The sequence below is a fragment of the Eriocheir sinensis genome, chromosome 54 (assembly GCF_024679095.1).
Source record: "Eriocheir sinensis breed Jianghai 21 chromosome 54, ASM2467909v1, whole genome shotgun sequence".
In the NCBI taxonomy this organism is placed as follows: domain Eukaryota; kingdom Metazoa; phylum Arthropoda; class Malacostraca; order Decapoda; family Varunidae; genus Eriocheir; species Eriocheir sinensis.
This window is the reverse complement of record NC_066562.1, coordinates 5,176,034-5,199,119: the sequence shown is the minus strand read 5'-3', so window position 1 is coordinate 5,199,119 and position 23,086 is coordinate 5,176,034. Positions and strand designations below refer to the sequence as shown.

Sequence of the window (23,086 nt, the reverse complement as noted above, 5' to 3'; positions counted from 1 at the left end):
GTGCCAAGCAAGGAATGGCTAGACAGATATAGATCGATAGACAAATGAATAGATATAAGGTAGATACATAGATAGAAGGACTAGCTGATAAATAGGTGGATCGATAGAGAGACAAAGAAGTGATAGATAGCAAAGACGGATAGAAAAATAATATATGGAACGAAACAATCATATATTCAAGTTGAGAGAGAGAGAGAGAGAGAGAGAGAGAGAGAGAGAGAGAGAGAGAGATTGATTGAGAGAGAGAGAGAGAGAGAGAGAGAGAGAGAGAGAGAGAGAGAGAGAGAGAGAGAGAGAGAGAGAGAGAGAGAGAGAGAGTAATCGAAGGAAGGAACGGAGGGAAGGAGGAAAGTAAGAAATGGAGGGATGAGGGAAGGAGATATAGGAAGTGGGGTAGAGTTGTAGCCTAGCCATGCAGCAGACACGATACAATAGAAGAAAACAATCCTGAGCTCCTCCTGAAATGTAGATGAATAGATAAATGGATAGATAGAAAAGTACACCCTAAAAGATAAAAATTGGGGAAACAGGTTACATATATAAATTAAATGATATAATGAGCTTAAAAGAAATAATGAAGAAATAGATAATGATATATAGAAAGAGAGATATTATATATAGTTAGAAAGCCTTTGGAACACGGGACAAAATGAGACATATGAGTGAATACCTCTTGAGAACGATTTCGGTTTTCCTAATTCAAAAATAATCTCTGCTCTGTTTCTCTCAATCATTCAACCAACAGAATAGATGGATAGATATAGAGAAAGAGGTATATTGAAAGCCCAGACCGTATAGATATAGAAAAAGAGGTATATAGGAAGAAAATAATGTCACCCCGTAAAAATCATAAATAATAAACCCAGACCAACTTACCAACACCTGAGAGCCCAGACCGAGACCAGCAGCCACCCGTTTGCTTGCCTCACCTCTTGCAATGTGTCACAAAACGCCGTAATAGTGAGCGCTAAGGAAGCCGAGGAGGGGAAGACAGGTGAAGGATAGCCAGGAGCTGCGGGAGGTGCAGGGGGGAGCAAGGCACGGCGGCGAGGCGGAGGTAAGGGGCGGGGAGGCCACACCTGTCACCCCGCGAGTGTGTGGACAGGTGGCCGCCGGGGTGCTGCTCACCTGAGGGCCGGTGTGTGTGTGTGTGTGTGTGTGTGTGTGTGTGTGTGTGTGAGATTACCGCGTCTTGTTACCTGTGTCTGGGTTAAGATTTATTTCATGCACGCCTCCTGTTTTTGGACTAACTATTTTCTCTGCCATGTTAATGTATTTTGAGTTATTCAGGCAATTGTTTTTAGCGGAAATGACTATTGTTTTTCTTGCCCCCCTCCCCTGGTAGTGGACCCCATCCTGCCGCCGTCCCATCCCATCCTGTCCACTGTGTATTTCTGCCAGCCACACTGCATGCCAGATAAATTTAGACTAACCTACTTCACTAGGGGGCTTCACCACCCTCACCTCATCTAACAAGGGGGCTTTGTCCTTCTTGACCCCTAATGAGGGGGACCCCTCAACTCCCCTATGTTTTCACATTACATCTCACTGTCGTGAGTCTGAGTGTGTGTACAGCAGCAGTGCACATTTCAGAAAGTGTTCTCTCGCGTGCATCCTTCCTCACAGTTTTGCAATAAACAAGGGCTCTTGAAGGATTTAAACTGCAATGTCCATCACAGGTGGGCAGATAATGGCAGTAGGAAGAACACCCTGTTCCATAAACACTTGCAACACCTTCGAGCCGCCCTCAAACATGTTTTAAATGAGCGAGAGAAACTTGTCCTGTCCTGGCCAAAGACAGAAGATAAAAAAAAACTACTTTACCTTACCTGCCGAAGTTGACCTCTCTTTTGCCCACTCCTCTGAGAGCTTTTTATGCGAGCAGCGAATAGTGGGCTTTTTTTTTCATTATTATTTCCTTTTTTTGCCCTTGAGCTGCTTCCTTTGGGAAAAAAAAAAAAACTTTAAGTAGTGAAGGAAGCAACTTATAACCATGACAACAGTTCTTACCAGGATTTCTTACCTGGCTGGGGACACACCTCATCCAAAAACCGTGCAGTGTCTCCAACCAAACCTGCAGCGGACTGTTTTCATGAAGATGATCAGATGGTTGGCTAGTATGACATCGCGAGATGGCATGAACAACTACTATTTTCAAGACACAGTCAACAATAACAATCCATAAAAACACCCAAAAGAACAACCAAACCAATAGAACAAATTAATCAAACTTGTACTACCTATAAGACCCGACCAAGATGCTTGTCCAGCTGGCGTTTAAAGGAATTCACTGAGATGACAGAAACAACAGAATCCGGCAAACTGTTCCAAATGTTATTTACTCCCCATGAGAAGAAGTGGGCTCTCACCTCAGTGTTACAGCAAGGAACATAAAGCTTATAGGAGTTCTGTGTACTTATTACATATTTGTGGTATTTTGTTGTTTTCTGTGCTGGGAGCAGGTCACGTGGGGTTGTTTGGGTCACATGACTTAACCTGCTAGCAGCGACGGGCCAAATTTGTGCCATGATATAAACCCCCCAAAATAGATGATACATAAACTGATCACAAATGCTTTGATATATATTATGGAATGGTTTGTGTGAGTGATGATTTTTTCTCACTTTTCTTGCTTAGAGGGACCATTAAGAAACATGATCCCTGCTGCTACTGGGTTATGCTTAACTTGGGAGCATTACTTATTGCAATGGTGTTCAATTTCTTATTCTATTTTATTTTACTTTATCTTTTTACTTACCGTATTTATTTTTTACGTGCCGCCCATAATGCCTGTAGGCTTTCTTGAGGAGTCTCTTGGGTGACCACAGCCCGTTGGTGATGCAGGCGAATTTTTTATAGTGGCTGCTGTGGGTGACCTTTTATATCCTCCCTGAAGTGTGATTTGTTTATTCATGTATAACACCCATGTGACCTCTGTCTTCCCAGCACGGTGAAGTAATGAGGTCAGTGTTTTGTCATTTCTTTAAGCATCTGTGTGACCTGCATTTCCCCTGCCTCAGGTCACGAAAGTCAAGCCAGCCAGCATGGGGTCAACAGAGCAGTGGGCGTGTCAGGAGCTGGAGAAGTTGGGAATATGTGACCCACACGTGATCATCCACTACCTGCAGCCCATCGAGGACGCGGCTGAGGTGGAGGACTACCTGACCTCCCTGCTGGATGCCTCTCAGCCGCCCCACGCAGCCTTCATCCGGGAGTTTGTTCGGCGGCAGCAGGAGGTCAAAGAGAGCGTGGACAACCGATTCTACCGTAAACCAGACCTGGAGGAGTCTGCACCCCCTGTCAAGACCTCCGAGAAGAAGAAGCAGAAAGGACCGAAGGAGGGCAATGGAAGAGGACAGAGAGATGGAGGAGGAGGAGAGGGGGAAGGAAGCAGTGTGACCTCCCCCTCCACTCCTAAGAACTCCAACACCTCCTCCTCGTCCAACCCTTCCTCCAAGCCTTCCTCAGGTAAGAAAAAGTACACTAATCTGTATTCCGAGGACGGGGCAAATCGGGACGTGGTGATGCTGAGTGGCCGGCACCGCTGCGAGTGCCAGGCGTCAAAACACAGACTTGTCGGGAACTGTCTGCAGTGTGGGCGTGTGGTGTGCCAGCAGGAGGGGTCGGGGCCGTGCCAGTTCTGCGGTGCTCTGGTCATGACGCGCGAGGAGAGGGAGCTTTTGGGGCGCGGGTCGAAGAAGTCCGAAGCCTTGCATCGCCGACTGACGAGCGAGAAAAATGCCACAGTGAGTGATCTGCCACCACCGCAGGAGCAGGACGCGTTACAGAAGGCTGTCGACCACAAGAACCGCCTCCTGGAGTTTGACCGGACCAGCGAGAGACGGACGAAGGTTCACGACGACGAGAGTGATTACTTCAACACTAATTCCCGCTGGCTGTCCGAGGGTGACCGCACTAAACTGAGAGACCGTGAGGAGGAGCTACGCACCAAGAGGTTTTCGCGTGGCGGCCAAACCGTGACCTTGGACCTGGCGAACCGGCGGGTGGTGGCGGACGAACACCTCACCGCCATATACGACCCCAACGACCCACTGGTTAAAGAGGTCCTGGAGAGCCGAACGAGCGACATCTTCTCCGCGCCGGACCGGGAGGAGAGCGGACCGAAAGTGGAGGTGAGTCGACCTATGTATCGCGACACCAACACCGCCACTCACAACACCAACACCGCTCATACTAAACCAACCGATGGGAAGTTTGCTGGTTCGCTGCGAGTCCAGGATCGTGAGTTACAGGAGATGCGCGATGAAGGGGTGTGTCTCAGCATGCACCAGCCCTGGGCAAGCCTCCTTATCACTGGGATAAAGCTACACGAGGGGCGGACATGGTACTCCCCTCACCGTGGACGCCTCTGGATCGCCGCTGCAGGCAAGACACCCCAGGAGAACGAAATACGGGAGCTGGAGAACCGCTACCGTGTCCTATTAAACAACGACAACCTACCCTTCCCGCACTACTACCCGCCTGGCTGTCTCCTGGGCTGCGTTGATGTGGTGGACGTATTGCCTCAGGAGGAGTACCGAGAGAGGTTTCCAGATGGTGACAGTCAGAGCCCCTTCGTCTTCATCTGCCAGAACCCGCAGGAGATGGTGCTTAAGTTCCCCATCAAAGGCCAGCACAAGATCTTCAAACTGGACCCCAAGATTCACCAGACGGCCAAGAAAGCGCTTAGACCCAGGGAGGAATAAGGATTAGGAGGAGAAGGAGGAGGTGAGGCTGGGAGAAAGAACAAGAATAATAATGCAGATAGAGGCAAAAAGAGAGGAAGCAAGAGGAGGAAGAGGAATGTTGAGGCTGGAAGAAAGGAAAAGGAGGAGGAGGAGATAAATAGAGACAAGGCAAAAGGTCAAATTAGAGAGATAAGGCAGGAAGGAAAGGAGGAATGAATGGAGGGAGGAGAAACAGGAGAGAAAAGGCAGGCAGGGAAGGAAAGGAAAGAATAAGTAAATAGAGAGATGGAAGGGAAGGAGTGAGAGAAGGAGGAAAAGAGAAGCTGAGAGAAGGGAAGGAAAGAAATGAAACAAGAAAAAGAAAAGCAGGCACGGAGAGGAAGAAAAGGGAGTGAATTATGAAAGGGAGAGAAAAAAGAGAATGGAAAGGAAGGAGTGAAGAATAAGGAAAAGTGAAGAGAAAAATAAAAAAAAGAAAAAAGATACTTGTGAATTTATACACACACACACACACACACACACACACACACACACACACACACACACACATTATTAAAGGGTGAGGTATTATGTATTATTCAAGTTTACATATTAAGAAGACAAAAGGGGAAAAAAAAGTTTGATTCAAATATATATTCCTATGAAAATGTTAACTTACTGTATTATAAGGGAAAAGGGACGTTAAGTTAATGGCTTGAGGTGATAATATTGTTGTCAAGTTCACCTGGCTGGCTGATAGGTGATGGTTTGTAACATTGCTCACCTGCCCTTTAAGTGAAACAAGTCCTGGATGTTGATTAAAAGCTGCCTTATGTTAAAATGTTTCTTACCTGGCTGGCTGATAGGTGATGATCTGTAACCTTGCTCACCTGCCCATTAAGTGAAACAAGCCCTGGATGTTGATTAAAAGCTGCCTTATGTTAAAATGTTTCTTACCTGGCTGGCTGATAGTGATGATTTGTAACCTTGCTCACCTGCCCATTAAGTGAAACAAGTCCTGGATGTTGATTAAAAGCTGCCTTATGTTAAAATGTTTCTACCTGGCTGGCTGATAGTGATGATTTGTAACTTCACTCACCTGCCCAGTAAGTGAAATGAGTCTTGGATGATGAATTAACCCAGTAGCAGCGGGGATCATGTTTCTTAATGGTCCCTCTAAGCGAGAAAAATGAGAAAAAATCATCACTCACACAAACCATTTCATAATATATATCAAAGCATTTGTGATCAGTTTATGCATCATCTATTTTGGGGTTTATATCATGGCAAAAATTGGCCCGTCGCTGCTTCACGATAAAGCCACAAATCTGGCCCGTCGCTTCTACCCGGTTAAAAGCTGCCTTATGTTATACTGTTTCTTACCTGGCTGGCTGATAGGTGATGATTTGTAACCTCACTCACCTGCCTAGTAATTGAAATGAGTCTTGGATGATGAATTAAAAGCTGCCTTATGTTCAATGTTATACTTGTTTCCTTCAATTCCCATCTAACTGCCTCCATGATTGGGGTTGCATATTAGCTCAGTCTATCTCTTCATTACCCCACAAGGCACTCCAGTTGTTGCCTTACCTACCAAAGAAAAGGGTAAAAAAGTTACATGCAAAAAAAATGCCCAACTTGCCTTACCTACCAAAGAAGAGGGTCAAAAAATTACTAAAAAAGAAAAAAAAAAAAAAAAGAAAAAAAAGCTTAACTTGCCTTACCCACCAAAGAAGAGGGTCAAGAAAGGTCAAAAAGCTTCACACACACAAAAAAATCCTGCATTGACCTTACCTTCTATTACTTGGCCTACCTCTCTGTGTTCCTCCCCTGCCTGCCAGCCTGTTTGTCTCACTGCCCTGCCAAACCCTACCATGTCCTACCCTGCACAACCCTACCCCTGTCTACCTGCCTTCCAGCTTGTTTGTCTCTCACTGCCCTGCCAAACCCTACCATGCCCTACCCTGCACAACCCTACCCCTGTCTACCTGCCTGCCAGCCTGTTTGTCTCTCACTGCCCTGCCAAACCCTACCATGCCCTACCCTGCACAACCCTACCCCTGTCTACCTGCCTGCCAGCCTGTTTGTCTCTCACTGCCCCGCCAAACCCTACCATGCCCTACCCTGCACTACCCTACCCTTCTACTTGCCTGCCTGTCTGCTTATGTCTTGCACTGCCTTGTCATACTCTGCTCTGGCCTGCTCTACCCTGCTGTCAAACTCTCCTTGTCTGCCTGTTTGTCTGTCTTACCGCCCTGCCATATACTGTCCAAGCCTGCACTACCCTACGTTGCCATACCCTGCCGTCAAACTCTCCTTGTCTGCCTGTTTGTCTGTCTTACTGCCCTGCCATACTGTTCAGGCCTGCACTACCCTACCTTGCCATATCCTGCTGTCAAACCCTCCCTGCCTGCCTGTTTGCCTGTCTGTCTTACCGCCCTGCCATACACTGTCCAGGCCTGCACTACCCTACATTGCCATACCCTGCAATCAAACTTTCCCTGCCTGCCTGTAGAAAAGAAAACTATGGCAACTGAGTGAAACAATGGATCTCGCGCCTTTACCAATTCAGAAACAGCAGTCAACCAGGCAACCGGGACCCAGCAACTACATCAGCGGAACTCGAGCCAAGGAGGAGCAGCGGAAAGGGAAGGACAAGGACCGTCAACCAATGCATGAGCTGGAGTGTCAACCAAATGAATAGAAGCATGTAAGGAGTCTCTCATAACAAAAAGAACAAGAAAATAGAACCAAGTGGCCAAAGGAGAGGTGGAGAGGTGCCTTCATACTCCCCTCAGGAGAGAGTTCAAGTCGTAGGCAGGAGGAAATAATGACCAAAGAAAGATGTCCCAGAGTTTACCAGCAACAGGGATGAAAGAACTGGTTAATTTAAGGGCAAGGGAGACAGAGGAGGAAGGAAGAGATGGCATATAAGTTGTTAAAGAGAGGTGGAGAGGTGCCTTGATTTCCCCTCCTGAAAGAGTTCAAGTCGTAGGCAGGAGGAAATAATGACTAAAGAAAGATGTCCCAGAGTTTACCAGCGACAGGGATGAAAGAACTGGTTAATTTAAGGGCAAGGAAGGAAGGAAGAGCTGTCATATAAGTTGTTGAAGAGAGGTGTATTGCTATTGGCAGGAGGAAATACAGAGAAAGGAAGGTTGTCCCAAAGTTTACCCTCAAAAGGGATGAAAGAACTGGTTAATTTAAGGGCAAGGAAGATGGAGGAGGAAGGAAGAGATGGCATATAAGTTGTTAAAGAGAGGTGGAGAGGTGCCTTGATCTCCCTCCTGAAAGAGTTCAAGTCATAGGCAGGAGGAAATACAGACTAAGGAAGGCTGTCCCAGAGTTTACCAGTGAAAGGGATGAAAGAATGAAGATGCTGGTTAACTCAAGGGCAATAAGGAAGGCTGATCTAGAGTTTACCAGCCAAAGGGATGAATTAACTCAGGCAATAAGGAAGCTGATCTAGAGAGTTTACCAAGGGATGATAGAATGAAGATGCTGGTTAGATCTACGAGTGAAGATGCTGGTTAATCTCAAGGGGCAGGGACAGAGTTACCCAGTGAAAGGATGAAAGAATGAAGATGCTGGTTCTCTCAGGGGATAAGGAAGGCTGATCTAGAGTTTACCAGCCAAAGGATGAAAGAATGAAGATGCTGGCTAACTCAGGGCAATAAGGAAGGCTGATCAAATGCTGGTTAACTCAAGGGCAATAAGGAAGGCTGATCTAGAGTTTACCAAAGGGATGAAAGAATGAAGATGCTGGTTAACTCAAGGGCAATAAGGAAGGCTGATCTAGAGTTTACCAAAGGGATGATAGAATGAAGATGCTGGTTAACTCAAGGGCAATAAGGAAGGCTGTCCTAGAGTTTACCAGCCAAAGGGATGATAGAATGAAGATGCTGGTTAACTCAAGGGCAAGGAAGGAAGGAAGAGATGGCATATAAATTGATATAAAAATAGGTCAAAACTGAAGGACAGGAAAAAAAGTAAAGAAGGAAAAAGTCTCGCATATAAGAAATGATGTTTTAATAGTCAAGGACAATAGAAGAAGAGAAGGCAAATAGAATGTAAATAAACAGGAGGGAAGCAAAGTCTAGAAAAAAATGAGTATATAAAGAAAGAAAGATGTTTAGGTTGGCAAGAGATATAAAGAAAAAGTGAAGAGATGGCGAGTAAGTTGTAGATTAGTAAGAAATATTAACCTTCAGAAAGTGTGTCTTGGAAAGTTATGGAGGGAAATTAGCACAGGTAAATAGAAGCACAGGTAGATAAAAGCGAAAGTGGATATCGGGCAGGTAAGGGGAGGGGCAGGTGAGGGGGTGGATAAGCTCAGGTAGTCAGTGGTCTCTCAGTGGCGAAGTGAAGTCTCGATCTCTGGTTCTCCTCAGTGTGAATCCGGCGGGCGTAGGTGAAGGACGTTGCTGCGCGTGCCTCCTTCCCTCTCGGCCCTCGCTTCCCGCCTCTCCCCGGCCTTCACCTCGCGCGGGGCAACACAATGACCGGCGCCGCTCTCAGGTAAGGTAATTAATGAGGGTGCCAAGGTGTGCTCTGAGGTGTAGGTGTGTTGGGGATATGTGTTGTACGTGTTTGCGTGTGTGTGTTAGTGTGTTTGTTTTGCATGGTTGAAATATTTATGAATGGACGCACTTTTTTTTTGTTACAATTAGCATTTGTATTTTTTTTTTATCTATTCGTGGTTTATATACATGTTTTTTTGTGTGTGTTTGTGTGTGCGTGCGTGCGTGTTTTTTGGGGGGATGGTTGAAATATTTATGAATGGACGTGGACCAAGTTTTTTTTTATTACAATTAGCATTTTTATTTTCTATTCGTGGTCTGTATACATGTTTTTTTGTGTGTGTTTGTGTGTGCGTGTGTGTGTTTGTGTTAGGTGGAAATATTTATGAATGGATGTGCCTAACTTATTTTTTCGCTTTCTATTATTTTGATCTACTTGTTAACTATTAGATACGTACTTATTTTTGCGTTTTGTGATTTCCTGTGTGTGTGTGTGTGTGTGTGTGTGTGTGTGTGTGTGTGTGTGTGTGTGTGTTTTGTGTTGCGGGGTTGAATTATTTATGAATGGACGTGCACTAATTTTTTTTTTGTATTCTGTTATTTTTGTCTATTAGTTAACTATTAGATACGCACTACTTTTTTTTTGCGTTGTATGATTTCCCGTGTGTGTGTGTGTGTGTACGTGCGTTTTGCTTTGCGGGTTTGAATTATTTATGAATGGACGTGCACTAAGTTTTTTTTAATTATTATTAGCATTTTTTTGTATTTGTGGTCTATATAAGGGTGTGTTTTTATATCTTTTTGTTGTTTTGTCTATTCGTTGTCTTGCATTTTTTGCTATTTGTAGTTTATATATAAGGGTGTGTTTTATATCTTCGGGTTCAGTTGTTTTATATTTGTGTTTGTTTGTTTTATTTTTGGCATGTTACATTTATGGGTAGGCCTATTTTTTGTTGTTGTTTTGTCTATTCGTTGTCTAGCCTTTTTTTTTTGTATTTGTGGTTTATATAAGTTTTTTTATATCTTCGGTTTCAATTGTTTCATACTTTGTTTGTTTGTTTTACTTTTGGTGTGTTAGAACATTTATGGGTAGGCCTATTTTTTGTTGTTTTGTGTATTTGTTGTCTATGTTATTATTCCTTTTGTGTTTTATAGTTTTCTCTGCGTGCTCAAATATTTATGAATGGACGGACTTAACTTTCCTTTAATCTTAACCCTTTTTTTTTTTATCTATTTGCTATATACGTATTATTTTTTTGCTTTGTCTTAGCATTATCAATATTATTATCTTATTGACTGAATGGAGGCTTAGACAGTTTTAGAGAGACGAAAGATTTGCAGCAAGATATATATACTTGGTTGGGGTAATACGTATAGCGACAAGGAGCTCAGTTTGCTCGGCGTAGTTAATTAGGTTAGTTTATACTTTTCTCAGTAAGATATCGAAACCTGATGAGAATGACACATGGGTCGTATAATCAGACATTTCGTCACTCAAGAACACCTATTTCACAAGGCTTTCGCAGGAGTTGTGGGCATTACCAGTAGTAGTTTTATGACCCTGGCGGTACTTTGGCACTTCCTCTGTACCTTGAACCTGAAGAAACACACATGAGAACCCGACTGACCCCCTCTTTGACCGTTTGAAAGAGATGATGTGAGAAGCGAAAGTGTAATACCGACCTAGTAGACTTGTAAGCTCCTCTCCTGTCCATTCTTGTGTATTCTTATCTGCGTCAATCTGTCCTGGGATAACTGAACAGAGATTTGGCGGCAGTATGCAAAAGTGAGACAAAAGTTAAATGCAGTAACGACTAAAAACGTAATGACCAGTCGACCTCGCTATACCTAACACCTGGTCACGGCGCGCTGTTTCTAGACGGCTTAGCGTTAAAACTATCTAAGGAGGTGATTCTTCGTGACTTCCTCGGTTCGAAGTTAGCATCAGGAATTCTGGAAGCCTGGATTTCTCCGCCCCGTGAAATTTGCAGGGCGGAGTCGAAAAAGATTTAGTAATTTTTATATTTATATGTTTTACGACTATATAAGGAGGTGATTTTTGGTGACTTCCTGGATTTGAAGTGTAGCATGAGGAGTTTTTTTTCCCCTCAAGAGCTGCTCGCGTCTGAAACTCTACGCTTAGTGAAATTTGCAGGACAGACGAAAAGGATTTAGTCATTTTTATATTTGTATGTATTAAGACTATCTAAGGAGGTGATTCTTGGTGACTTCCTCGATTTGAATTTAGCATCAGGAGTTTTTTTTTATCCGCAAGAGATCTTCACGCCTGGAATTCTCCGCCCCGTGAAATTTGAAGGGCAGAGTCGAAAATGTTTTAATTCTTTATATATTTCTATGTAATTGCTCCTCAGTCTACGTTGCTGTTTCATAGTACACGTTACAATTAAAATCTAGCTTCCAAGAGGAGAGTATCAAGACACCTCACCTCCCGAAATTGACCTCTCTTTTGGGCACTCTTCTAAACTTTTTTTTTTTTATAGGGGCAATGATTAGCGGGCTTTTTTTTTTCCCTCATTATTTCTTTTTTGCCCTTGAGCTGCTTCCTTTACTGTAAAAAAAGGAATGTTAACTTACTTCTTCAAGCATATTTTTTTGCTTGATTCCCTCAGTTAGCCAGTTTCGATTTAGGCCTATGTGGATTATCCGTCTTTCACAGTATTCGTTCTATCCCTAATTAACAGTGGATCGGGTGTGTCTGGGTTACATAACTTCCTTCACTTCCATCCTCCCTTCTTTCCTTCCTTCACTTCCTTCTCCTTTCTCACTTCCTTCCTTCCTTCCTTCTCCTTTCTCACTTCCTTCCTTCCTTCCTTCACTTCCTTTCCCCACTTTCTTCCTTCCTTTCTTCCTTCCTTCCTTCACTTCTTCCTTTCCCACTTCCTTCCTTCCTTCCTTCACTTCCTTTCCCCACTACCTTCCTTCCTTCCTTCCTTCCTTTTTTCACTTCCTTCTTTCCTACTTCCTTCCTTCCTTCCTTCACTTCCTTTCCCCACTATCTTCCTTCCTCCATTCCTTCCTTCCTTCACCTCCTCCATTCCCACTCCCTTCCTTCCTTCCTTCCTTCCTTCACCTCCTTCCCTTGCAATACATTTTAACAGTTTTTGTACTCTTGCGGATTTGCTATGGCCCTGTGTCTGATAACAATAATAATAATAATAATAATAATAATAATAATAATAATAATAATAATAATAATAATGATAACTATTCCATGATCTTTTTAGGGGAGCAGCAGGTTGTGTGTGTTTTTTCCTTTCAATTATTTTATGTCCCTTGGCCGACCTCCCTTGCCGTAGAAAAATAGATCTTTACGTTGTGTTGAATAATAAATAGTTCAGTAAATTCAACCATGTGGCGATGAACCGTAATGAACGAAAGTAACACACACACACACACACACACACACACACACAAAGAACCACGACAGTAGGATTTAAAAAGCATCCATGAATACTTGATAACGCTTGAATACTTGCATGCTTAATGATACCAGCGTGCAGGACAATAAAACATTCCAGTATATTTAACAATGCGACGGGACTTAAAGAATGGGGGGAAAACAACAACACCAGCAGGAACAGAAACATGAAAAAAATATTAGGTTTATGAATACTTGATAATAATAAGGACTTCAATATATATGAGGAAGTGATGGAACGTGTAAGAAATGAATGAAAACAACTTGAGAAACATGAAAAAGTAGAGATTTATGAATGCTTGATAATAATAAACAATGCAGGATATTCAAGGATGTGATTGGACGTTTAAAAATTAATGAAAATAACAAGAGAAACATGAAAAAGTAGAGATTTATGAATGCTTGATAATAATAAACAATGCAGGATATTCAAGGATGTGATGGGACGTTTAGAAATGAACGGAAATAACAAGAGAAACATGAAAAAGTAGAGATATATGAATGCTTGATAATAATAAACAATGCAGAATATTGAAGGAAGTGATGGGACGTAAAAGAATGAATGAAAATAACAAGAGAAACATGAAAAAAAGTGGATATTTATGAATGCTTGATAATAATAAACAATGCAAAATATTCAAGGATGTGATGGGACGTAAAAAAATGAATGAAAATAACAAGAAAAACATGAAAAAGTAGAGATTTATGAATACTTGATAATAATAAACAATGCAGGATATTCAAGGATGTGATGGGACGTAAAAGAATGAATGAAAATAACAAGAGAAACATGAAAAGTAGAGATTTATGAATACCGTACTTGAAAATAATAAACAATGCAGGATATTCAAGGATGTGATGGGACGTAAAAGAATGAATGAAAATAACAAGAGAAACATGAAAAAGTAGAGATATATGAATGCTTGATAATAATAAACAATGCAGGATATTCAAGGATGTGATGGGACGTAAAAATATGAATGAAAATAAGAAGAGAAACATGAAAAAGTAGAGATATATGAATGCTTGATAATAATAAACAATGCAGGATATTCAAGGATGTGATGGGACGTAAAATAATGAATGAAAACAAAAAAGAGAAACATGAAAAAATAGAGATATATGAATACTTGAAAATAATAAACAATGCAGGATATTCAAGGATGTGGTGGGACGTAAAACAATGAATGAAAATAACAAGAGAAACATGAAAAAGTAGAGATTTATGAATGCTTGATAATAATAAACAATGCAGGATATTCAAGGATGTGATGGGACGTAAAAATATGAATGAAAATAAGAAGAGAAACATGAAAAAGTAGAGATATATGAATACTTGAAAATAATAAACAATGCAGAATAATTAAGGATGTGACTGGACGTTTAAAAATGAGTGAAAATAACAAGAGAAACATGAAAAAGTAGAGATATATGAATGCTTGATAATAATAAACAATGCAGGATATTCAAGGATGTGATGGGACGTAAAATAATGAATGAAAACAAAAAAGAGATAAATGAAAAAGTAGAGATTTATGAATACTTGAAAATAATACACAATGCAGAATAATTAAGGATGTGACTGGACGTTTAAAAATGAATGAAAATAAGAGAAACATGAAAAAAGTAGAGATATATGAATACTTGAGAATAATAAACAATGCAGAATAATTAAGGATGTGATTGGACGTTTAAAAATGAATGAAAATAACAAGAGAAACATGAAAAGTAGAGATTTATGAATACTTGAAAATAATAAACAATGCAGAATAATTAAGGATGTGATTGGACGTTTAAAAATGAATGAAAATAACAAGAGAAACATGAAAAAAGTAGAGATTTATGAATACTTGAGAATAATAAACAATGCAGAATAATTAAGGATGTGATGGGACGTAAAAATATGAATGAAAATAACAAGAAAAACATGAAAAAGTAGAGATATATGAATACTTGAAAATAATAAACAATGCTGGATAATTAAGGATGTGATTGGACGTTTAAAAATGAATGAAAATAACAAGAGAAACATGAAAAAAGTAGAGATTTATGAATACTTGAAAATAATAAACAATGCAGAATAATTAAGGATGTGACTGGATGTATATAATGAAAGTAGAAAGAAGAAAACGATAAGAGAAACAGGAAAAAAGTTTAAAATTATGAATAGCCTACTTGATAATAGCCTAATAAACTTTGCAAAATATTCAAGGATGTGATGGAACGTAAAAGAATGAAAGATAGAAAGAAGAAGAAACAAAACAGAAGCATGAAAACGAAAAGATTAACGAATACTTGATAATGATGATGAACTATAATGAACGTAGAATGACAATAATGACTCAAATAATGAAGGTAAACAGAAGAAAACAAAAACATTAATACTTGATGATAATAAACAATAAATATGATGAAAGTAGAAACAAGAAAACAAGAACAGGAATACTTGATGATGATGAACAATAATGAACGTAGAATAACAATAATGACTCAAATAATGAAGGTAAACAGAAGAAAACAAAAACATTAATACTTGATGATAATAAACGATAAATATGATGAAAGTAGAAACAAGAAAACAAGAACAGGAATACTTGATGATAATGAACAATAATGAACGTAGAATGACAATAATGACGTAAATAATGAAAGGAGAAAAAAGAAAAAACAAGAACAGGTATACTTGATGATAATAGACAATGAATATGATGAAAATAGAAAGAAGAAAACAAGAACAGGATGATGATAAACAATAATGAACGTAGAATGACAACAATGACTTAAATAATGAAAGTAGAAAGAAGAAAAGAACAGAAGCATGCAAAGTAAAGAATAACGAACACTTAATGATGATAAACAATAATGAACGTAGAATAACAATAATGACGTAAATAATGAAAGTAAAAAGAAGAAAACAAGAAAAAAATAATAGTAGGCTAATAATAATAGTTGATGACGCCGAAACGGGTAGAGAAATAATAGCCTAAAAATTCAGTATACTTAACAATGCGATGAGACGTGAAGAATGAGAGATACAACAACAACAACAACAACAACAGAAACATGAACAAAAAAAAAAACTAATGGGGTTGATGAATACTTGATTTGAAGCGCTGAAACGAGTCGAGTGATAAACATGGCAGGATATTTAACAATGTAATGGGGGCGTAAGGAATAAGAGAGAGGAACAAGAACAGCAATAGAAGCATGTACAGAAGAAGAGCTCATGAATACTTAACGGCAATAAAATAAAACTGCGACAAGATAAATATGAAAAAGAAAAGGTCCAGAATAGCCTACATGATGGTCCTGGAACGCCTCTGACTGTCTGTTGATGTTGAGATGCAGAAGTACAACAAATTCTTAAACATATCGTCGCCCAAGCAACATATATGACAAGGCTTTCTTAGGAGGTGTGTTGGCCTTTCCAGGGGTAGTTTTATGACCCTGGTGGTAGTTTGACAAGGCTTTCGTAGGAGTTGTGGGTCTTTCCAGGGGTAGTTTTATGACCCTGGTGGTAAGGCTTTCGTAGGAGTTGTGGGTCTTTCCAGGGGTAGTTTTATGACCCTGGTGGTAAGGCTTTCGTAGGAGTTGTGGGTCTTTCCAGGGGTAGTTTTATGACCCTGGTGATAGATTGACAAGGCTTCTTTACTATGAAAGTGAAAACGAAAAAAGACACATGAGAACGCATTTAACTTCATTCTTTTTTGGCCTTTGGAAATAATTGATGTGAAAGTCGAAAGCGTCTAAAAGAATATCGCCCATGCATAGTTCAATAAATTTAATGATGTACTTTCGGGGCATAACGAACAAACAAAGAAGCAAACAAAAGAAAACAAACTGGCAGAAGCGTAAAGTAAGTTGATGAACACTAACAATGAATATTAATTTGATAACCCTTGAATACCTGATGACACCAACGCGATGACTGATGATGATGATGAGTCCGATGTGATTGATGACGTGGGAACGGAATGTAATAATAAAAAAGAGATAGACAGACAGACAGACAGATAGATAGATAGATAGATAGATAGAGATAGGGAGAGAGTATATATGGGAAAAATTATGCGGAGAAATGTAAAAATAAATATGAAAAATGAAAGGAGGGAGAAAAAACGAAATGCAAAAATAAATATGAAAAATGAAAGGAAGGAGAAAAACAAAATGCAAAAATAAATATGAAAAATGAAAGGAAGGAGAAAAACAAAATGCAAAAATAAATATGAAAAATGAAAGGAAGGAGAAAAAAAGAAGAGAAAAATGGAACACTAAATCTGAAAACTGAGAAAAAGGAAGAAAAAATAAATATGTAAAACTAAATATAAAAAAATGAAAAGAAGGATGAAAAAAAATACAAAACTTGAAGGAAAAATGAAAGGAAGGAAGAAAAGACAAAAAAATGGAAAACAAAGTAGGAAACAAAGAGACAAAAATGCAAAAATGAATATGAAAAAAATGAAAAGAAGGAAGAAAAAAGAAGAAAAAAATACAAAACTAAGTAGGAAAAAAGGGAAGAAAGGAAGAAAAAAAGAAGAAAAAATGCAAAACTAAGTAGAAAAAAATGGAAGTGAAGAAAATACTTACCAACAAGATGAAATAACAATATCCAAAAAAAGAGAGAAAAATCGTATTGCGCAAGTACGTAAAACAAACAAACAAACAAACAAAAGGCAGTGATGGAAAGAAGATAATTATTTGTAGAGAAAAATAAAGCAAAAAAAAGTGAATAAGGGGAGAGAGAGAGAGATAATTATTTACGAAGGAAAAAAAAACGAAGAAAAAGTGAATATGAGAGAGAGAGAGAGAGAGAGAGAGAGAATTATTTAGGAAGGAAAAAAACGAAAAAAAGAGAATTTGGAAGGAAGATAATTATTTAGAAGGAAAAAAAAACGATAAAAAAACAAGATGGAGAGAGAGAGAGAGAGAGAATTATTAAGGAAGGAAAAAAGAAACGAAAAAAAGAAAGAAAACGGAGGGAGGGAGAAATCGATTTATAAACAAAGGGAAACTAACACAAAAGGGCAGACGACGTAACAGCAAACAGCAAACTAAGAAAAACAACAACAACAACAACAAAAAAAAAACGACAAGGATATGAAACTATTTCCCAAGGTCACAAGGGAGATTAGTCGGGTTCAGGAGGTTAATCGGGTTCAGGAGATTAGTCGGGTTCAGGAGGTTAATCGGGTTCAGGAGATTAGTCGGGTTCAGGAGGTTAATCGGGTTCAGGAGATTAGTCGTTTTCTTTTCTAGTCCCGTTAGTGGCGCAGGCAAGTATTTTACAGTAGCGCCATCTTGCTCGTCTCATGTTGGCCCCTCGGAGCTCCCCTTGATCCTCTTTAGAGTGTCGCCAGGGTCCGGGTTGATAGGTGGTCTTAACCCCTCTACTGCGATTGGCATGGATTTGGCCTTCACTGGTAACATATACTCCCAGGTCTTTCTCTGCCTCTGTGGTGGATAGTGGAGTGTTTCCCATGTGGTATTGGTGTGCTGGATATCCCCTCCCAAGGTACAGGACTTTACATTATTCTTCCTTGAGTTGTAGCAGCCACTTTTTGTTCCATTCCTGTAGCTTGGTGATGTCTTCTCCTTCACTGGTAGCCTGGTATTATACTCCCAGGTCTTTCTCTGCCTCTGTGGTGGTTAGTGGAGTGTTTCCCATGTGGTATTGGTGTGCTGGATATCCCCTCCCAAGGTACAGGACTTTACATTATTCTTCCTTGAGTTGTAGCAGCCACTTTTTGTTCCATTCCTGTAGCTTGGTGATGTCTTCTCCTTCACTGGTAGCCTGGTAACATATCCTCCCAGGTCTTTCTCTGCCTCTGTGGTGGTTAGTGGAGTGTTTCCCATGTGGTATTGGTGTGCTGGATGTCCCCTCCCAAGGTACAGGACTTTACATTAATCTTCCTTGAGTTGTTGCAGCCACTCTTTGTTCCATTCCTGTAGCTTGGTGATGTTTAGGTTAGGTTAGGTTAGGTTAGCTTGGTGATATCTTCTTGTAGGAAATCAGCATCCAATGGGTTAAGGACAGCATGTGGGTAGTCTTGGGCCTCTCGGTTATGAATGAATATTGTCAGGTTGCTGGGGCGGACTGGACTTGATATCCCACGCTGACCACTTAGCCGAGAGAGCCAAAAGAGGGTCAAAATCCCCTCTTGAAAGCGTGTAAGTCGTAGGCAGGAGGAGGAAATCTAAACAGAGGGAGGCTGCTGCGGGATGACTCTTCTATTTCTCTTGTTTTGGCTTTGTCCTGTCGCTTTTACTGAAAAAAAAGAGGAAATACGAGATGAAGAAATAAATTAATAAAAAAGGTCACTTGGACGCGTGACCCAAAATACACCACCGCCACCACCACCACCAACAACAACAACAACAACACAAACAACACCAATAACATTACCAACACCAACACTAACACCACTACCACCACCACCACTATCACCAACCACTACCACCACCATCAACACCAACATCACTAACACCAACACCAGCACCACCACCACCACCACCAACAACAACAACAACAACAACAACAACGACACTAACGAAGGGAACCACAGTCAGAGTACTCAAATGCAACCGTAACAAGGTCGAATATAGATTACCTGTCCGGGCTGATGCATGACTCTACCTGGGCTGTATTTAACCCCACAACGAGGCATCCGTCACAGCCCGCAAAAAAAGAGTTAAATGCTTTCTGATATCCCGAAAATCATCTACTTTTACATTTTTTATTTTATTCATGATTGATTTTGACGTGTGTGTGTGTGTGTGTGTGTGTGTGTGTGTGTGTGTGTGTGTGTGTGTGTGTGTGTGTGTGTGTGTGTTAATTATTTTGTGGAGGTGATTGGGAGAGAAGGAAAGGAAATGGAAGGAAGAGGGGGATAGTGAAGGTTTGTGTGTGTGTGTGTGTGTGTGTGTGTGTGTGTGTGTGTGTGTGTGTGTGTGTGTGTGTGTGTGTGTGTGTGTGTGTGTGTGTGTGTGTGTGTGTGTGTGTGTGTGTGTGTGTGTGTGTGGCATAGTTAGATTTATAGTGACTGCAAAGTGGTGTATATGCATTGAAAGGTGATATCTTCTTCTTCTTCTTCTTCTTCTTCTTTTTCTTGTTCTTGTTCTTGTTCTTCTTGTTCTTGTTCTTCTTCTTCTTGTTCTTGTTCTTTTTCTTCTTGTTCTTTTTCTTGTTCTTCTTTTTCTTGTTCTTCTTTTTCTTTTTATCTTCCTTTTTCTTCTTCTTCTTGTTCTTCTTGTTCTTTTTGTTTTTCTTGTTCTTGCTCTTCTTGTTCTTGTTCTTGTTCTTGTTCTTGTTCTTCTTCTTCTTCTTCCTTTTCTTCATTTCTTGTTCTTGTTCTTCTTGTTCTTGTTCTTGTTCTTCTTCTATTACAATTTATTCCAAGAGAACTTCAAGTAAGAGCATAACAAATGGGCAAACACACACACACACACACACACACACACACACACACACACACACACACACACACACACACACACACACACACACACACACAGGTAGCTAAATAGAGAGGACAGGTACATGTTTACGAATCGTTCCCGCATAACAAAACACACACACACACACACACACACACACACACACACACACACACATACGTGGAGGAGTTTTAAATAAGTTTGGGTCGCGTTTCTGGCTTTTTTTTTTCTTGTTTTCTTTTCTTTTTCTGTTTTTCTTTTTTACTTTTATATTTTTTTTACCTGATTTTCTTGGTTTTGCGTCTTCTCTCTGTTCTTCTCTTTGTCTTCTTTTTCTCCTTTTCTTCTGTTTTTTCCTTAAGGAAAGAAAGGGGAAGAAAATGAGACGTAGAGAAGGGAAAAATGGGAAGTAAGGAAGAGGGGAAGAGGGATGGAGGGAAAAGGGAAGAAAATGAGACGTAGAGAGAAGGGAAAAATTGGCAAAGTAAGGAAGAGGGGAAGAGGGATGGAGGGGAAAGGGAAGAAAATGAGACGTAGAGGAAGGGAAAAAATGTCAAAGTAAGGAAGAGGGGAAGAGGGATGGAGGGAAAAAGGGAAGAAAAGAAGACTTAGAAAGGGGAAAAATTGTCAAGTAATAAAGAGTTAAAGAGGGATGGAGAGAAAGGGGAAGAGAAAGAGACAGAGAGAGAGGGGAAACTTTTGCAAACTTTAGTAAATATTCAAAATCGTCACCAAAATGCTACAAAAAAAACTTTAAAAATAATCTCACGCTACAAACTTTGAGGGATTTTCTCGAGGAAGTCAATTCGAAAGAAGACGCATAAATATTGGCCATCGACATTTGACATGGTGGTGGTGGTGGTGGTGGTGGTGGTGATGGTGGTGGTTCGATTACCTGGACTCCGTGGTATACATATCGAGACCTTTCACCGCGTTCTTGCAGTTTCTCTAATGTATGCAAACACCGTATGAGGCACTGTGAGTCGATTGAAACTCTTAATATAGCAAAGACTGCGCATGCGCAGTTCAATTTAAGACATTTCCCGACAGACGGACGGAATTTGACGGCACACAGGTGCCACAAGCTGGGATTTTCAGTCACCGCCGAGTGGCCTTAGACTACCCACATGCTGTCCTGAAGACCACCCATCAACCCAGAATCTAGATTCTATCTCTAAAAGAGAGGGTCATTGATGTGCTCCGTGGGGCAGCATGAGCCATGCAAGATGGCGCCACTATAAACACTTGCCTGCGCCACAACGGGCTGGGGCCGACCATCAGGCCCTACCAAGTAAGCCTACCCCAACCATAGACCGAAACGTAAAAAAAACAAAAAAAAAACAATATTGGTAGCAGCCACAACAGCACACAGCTATACGAGTGTAAAAATAGCAAACATTCTGGCGGTTTCTCTCTAACATGAATTTAAACGCCTAGCCTGAAGTGTGCCATTGACGGACGAACAGAAACACCGCAGCAAAACTTGTCCCCAAACAACACCAATCAACCACGACAATCAATAACAACAACACAACAACACAAAGTACGCACATACGCACACACAAACTAACGCACGCCAATCGATATTATGCATGATGTGACCGTCCTTGAGCCGTGAATAATGAAGAGCTGGCAACACTACACCGGAGCGCGTCATTTGTACTCCCTCATTCATCGTATTCATTCGTCTTGCATTCATTTTGTACCTCCCTTCTTTACCTTCTTCAGACCCCTCGCACTTCCTTCTCTTCCTTACTACTTCTTTCATCTCCTTCACATTTCCTTCTTTCGTTTCCCTATTTCCTTCGCATCCTCTGTAGTTATTTCCCTCCTCCTTCATTCCTTCATTCACCTTATCCTTCCTTCTATCATTCATGTTGTGCCTTCCTCCCGTCTTCCTTCAATTCCTTCCCGTTTCCCTATTTCCTTCACATCCTCTAGTATTTTCCCTCCTCCTTCATTCCTTCATTCACCTTATCCTTCCTTCTATCATTCATGTTGTGTCTTCCTCCCGTCTTCCTTCAATTCCTTCCCATTTCCCTATTTCCTTCACATCCTCTAGTATTTTCCCTCCTCCTTCATTCCTTCATTCACCTTATCCTTCCTTCTATCATTCATGTTGTGTCTTCCTCCTGTCTTCCTTCAATTCCTTCCCATTTCCCTATTTCCTTCACATCCTCTAGTATTTTTCCTCCTCCTTCATTCCTTCATTCACCTTATCCTTCCTTCTATCATTCACATTGTTCCTTCCTCCCGTCTTCCTTCGCCTCCTTCTCACTTCCTTCTTTCACTTCCTCATTTCCTTCTCCGTCTCTGTAGTATTTTCCTTCCTCCTTCATTCCTTCATTCATCCTATTCTTCCGTCTATCATTCATGTTCTTCCTTGCTCCCAACTTCCTTCGCCTCCTTCCCACTTCCTTCTTTCGCTTCTCTATTTCCTTCGCATCATGTATAGTTGTTTTTCCTTTTCCTTCATTCCTTCATTCTCCATTCTTTGTCTTCCTCTTCCTCTCCACTTCCTTTACCTCCTTACTGCTGTCTCTTCTCTTCCTTCTTTTTTTTTCCCATTTCCTTCACTTCCCAATTCGTGTCTCTACTCCTCCTTCCTTCCTTCATTCTCTTTTCTGTATCTTCCTCTTCCTCCTTCCTTCTTTATTTTTCTTATTTTCCTCTCTCTCTCTCTCTCTCTCTCTCTCTCTCTCTCTCTCTCTCTCTCTCTCTCTCTCTCTCTCTCTCTCTCTCTCTCAAGCAACAAAAAAGAAAGAATGAAAGAGAGAAAGAAAGAGAGAAAGAAAGAAAGAAAAAGATAAAGATTTAAGAGATAGACAGCGGGAGGAGAGGAAAAAAATGAACGAGGGAGAGAGAGAGAGAGAGAGAGAGAGAGAGAGAGACCCATTGAAGGCCAGCTCCGTTTTCTTTCTTCATTCTTCCGGCAAACAAAATCATTTCGCACGGGCGACTTTTCCTCTTTTTTCCTCTTTTTCCTCCTTTTTTCCCTTTTCCTCTTGTTTCCTTTTTTCCTCTTC

General features: G+C 40.7%; 2 protein-coding genes across 6 annotated transcripts in view; both read left to right on the top strand.

The window, feature by feature from the left end:
- Positions 1 to 873: 873 nt before the first annotated feature.
- Positions 874 to 6,151, top strand: LOC126983594 (activating signal cointegrator 1-like). 5 transcript variants are annotated; one of them, XR_007735999.1, is made up of 3 exons: positions 874 to 1,057; positions 3,021 to 5,427; positions 5,640 to 6,151. XR_007735999.1 is itself a non-coding variant. In XM_050836403.1 (2 exons), the coding sequence occupies exon 2, from the start codon at positions 3,045 to 3,047 to the stop codon at positions 4,704 to 4,706; it is 1,662 nt and encodes a 553-aa protein (XP_050692360.1). In that variant the 5' UTR covers positions 874 to 1,057; positions 3,021 to 3,044; the 3' UTR covers positions 4,707 to 6,151. The 5 variants fall into 5 exon arrangements, 2 of the variants coding, with proteins under 2 accessions (XP_050692360.1, XP_050692361.1); XR_007735998.1 differs by having other exon boundaries at positions 5,534 to 6,151; XR_007735997.1 differs by having other exon boundaries at positions 3,021 to 5,533.
- A 2,901-nt stretch (positions 6,152 to 9,052) lies between these two features.
- LOC126983458 (collagen alpha-1(XVIII) chain-like) overlaps positions 9,053 to 23,086 on the top strand; it is a 115,491-nt gene continuing 101,457 nt past the window's right edge. Inside the window, exon 1 of the mRNA XM_050836157.1 lies at positions 9,053 to 9,185. Within this exon, the coding sequence (XP_050692114.1) occupies positions 9,166 to 9,185 (20 nt within the window). The 5' untranslated portion in view covers positions 9,053 to 9,165. The remainder of the gene's footprint in view (positions 9,186 to 23,086) is intronic.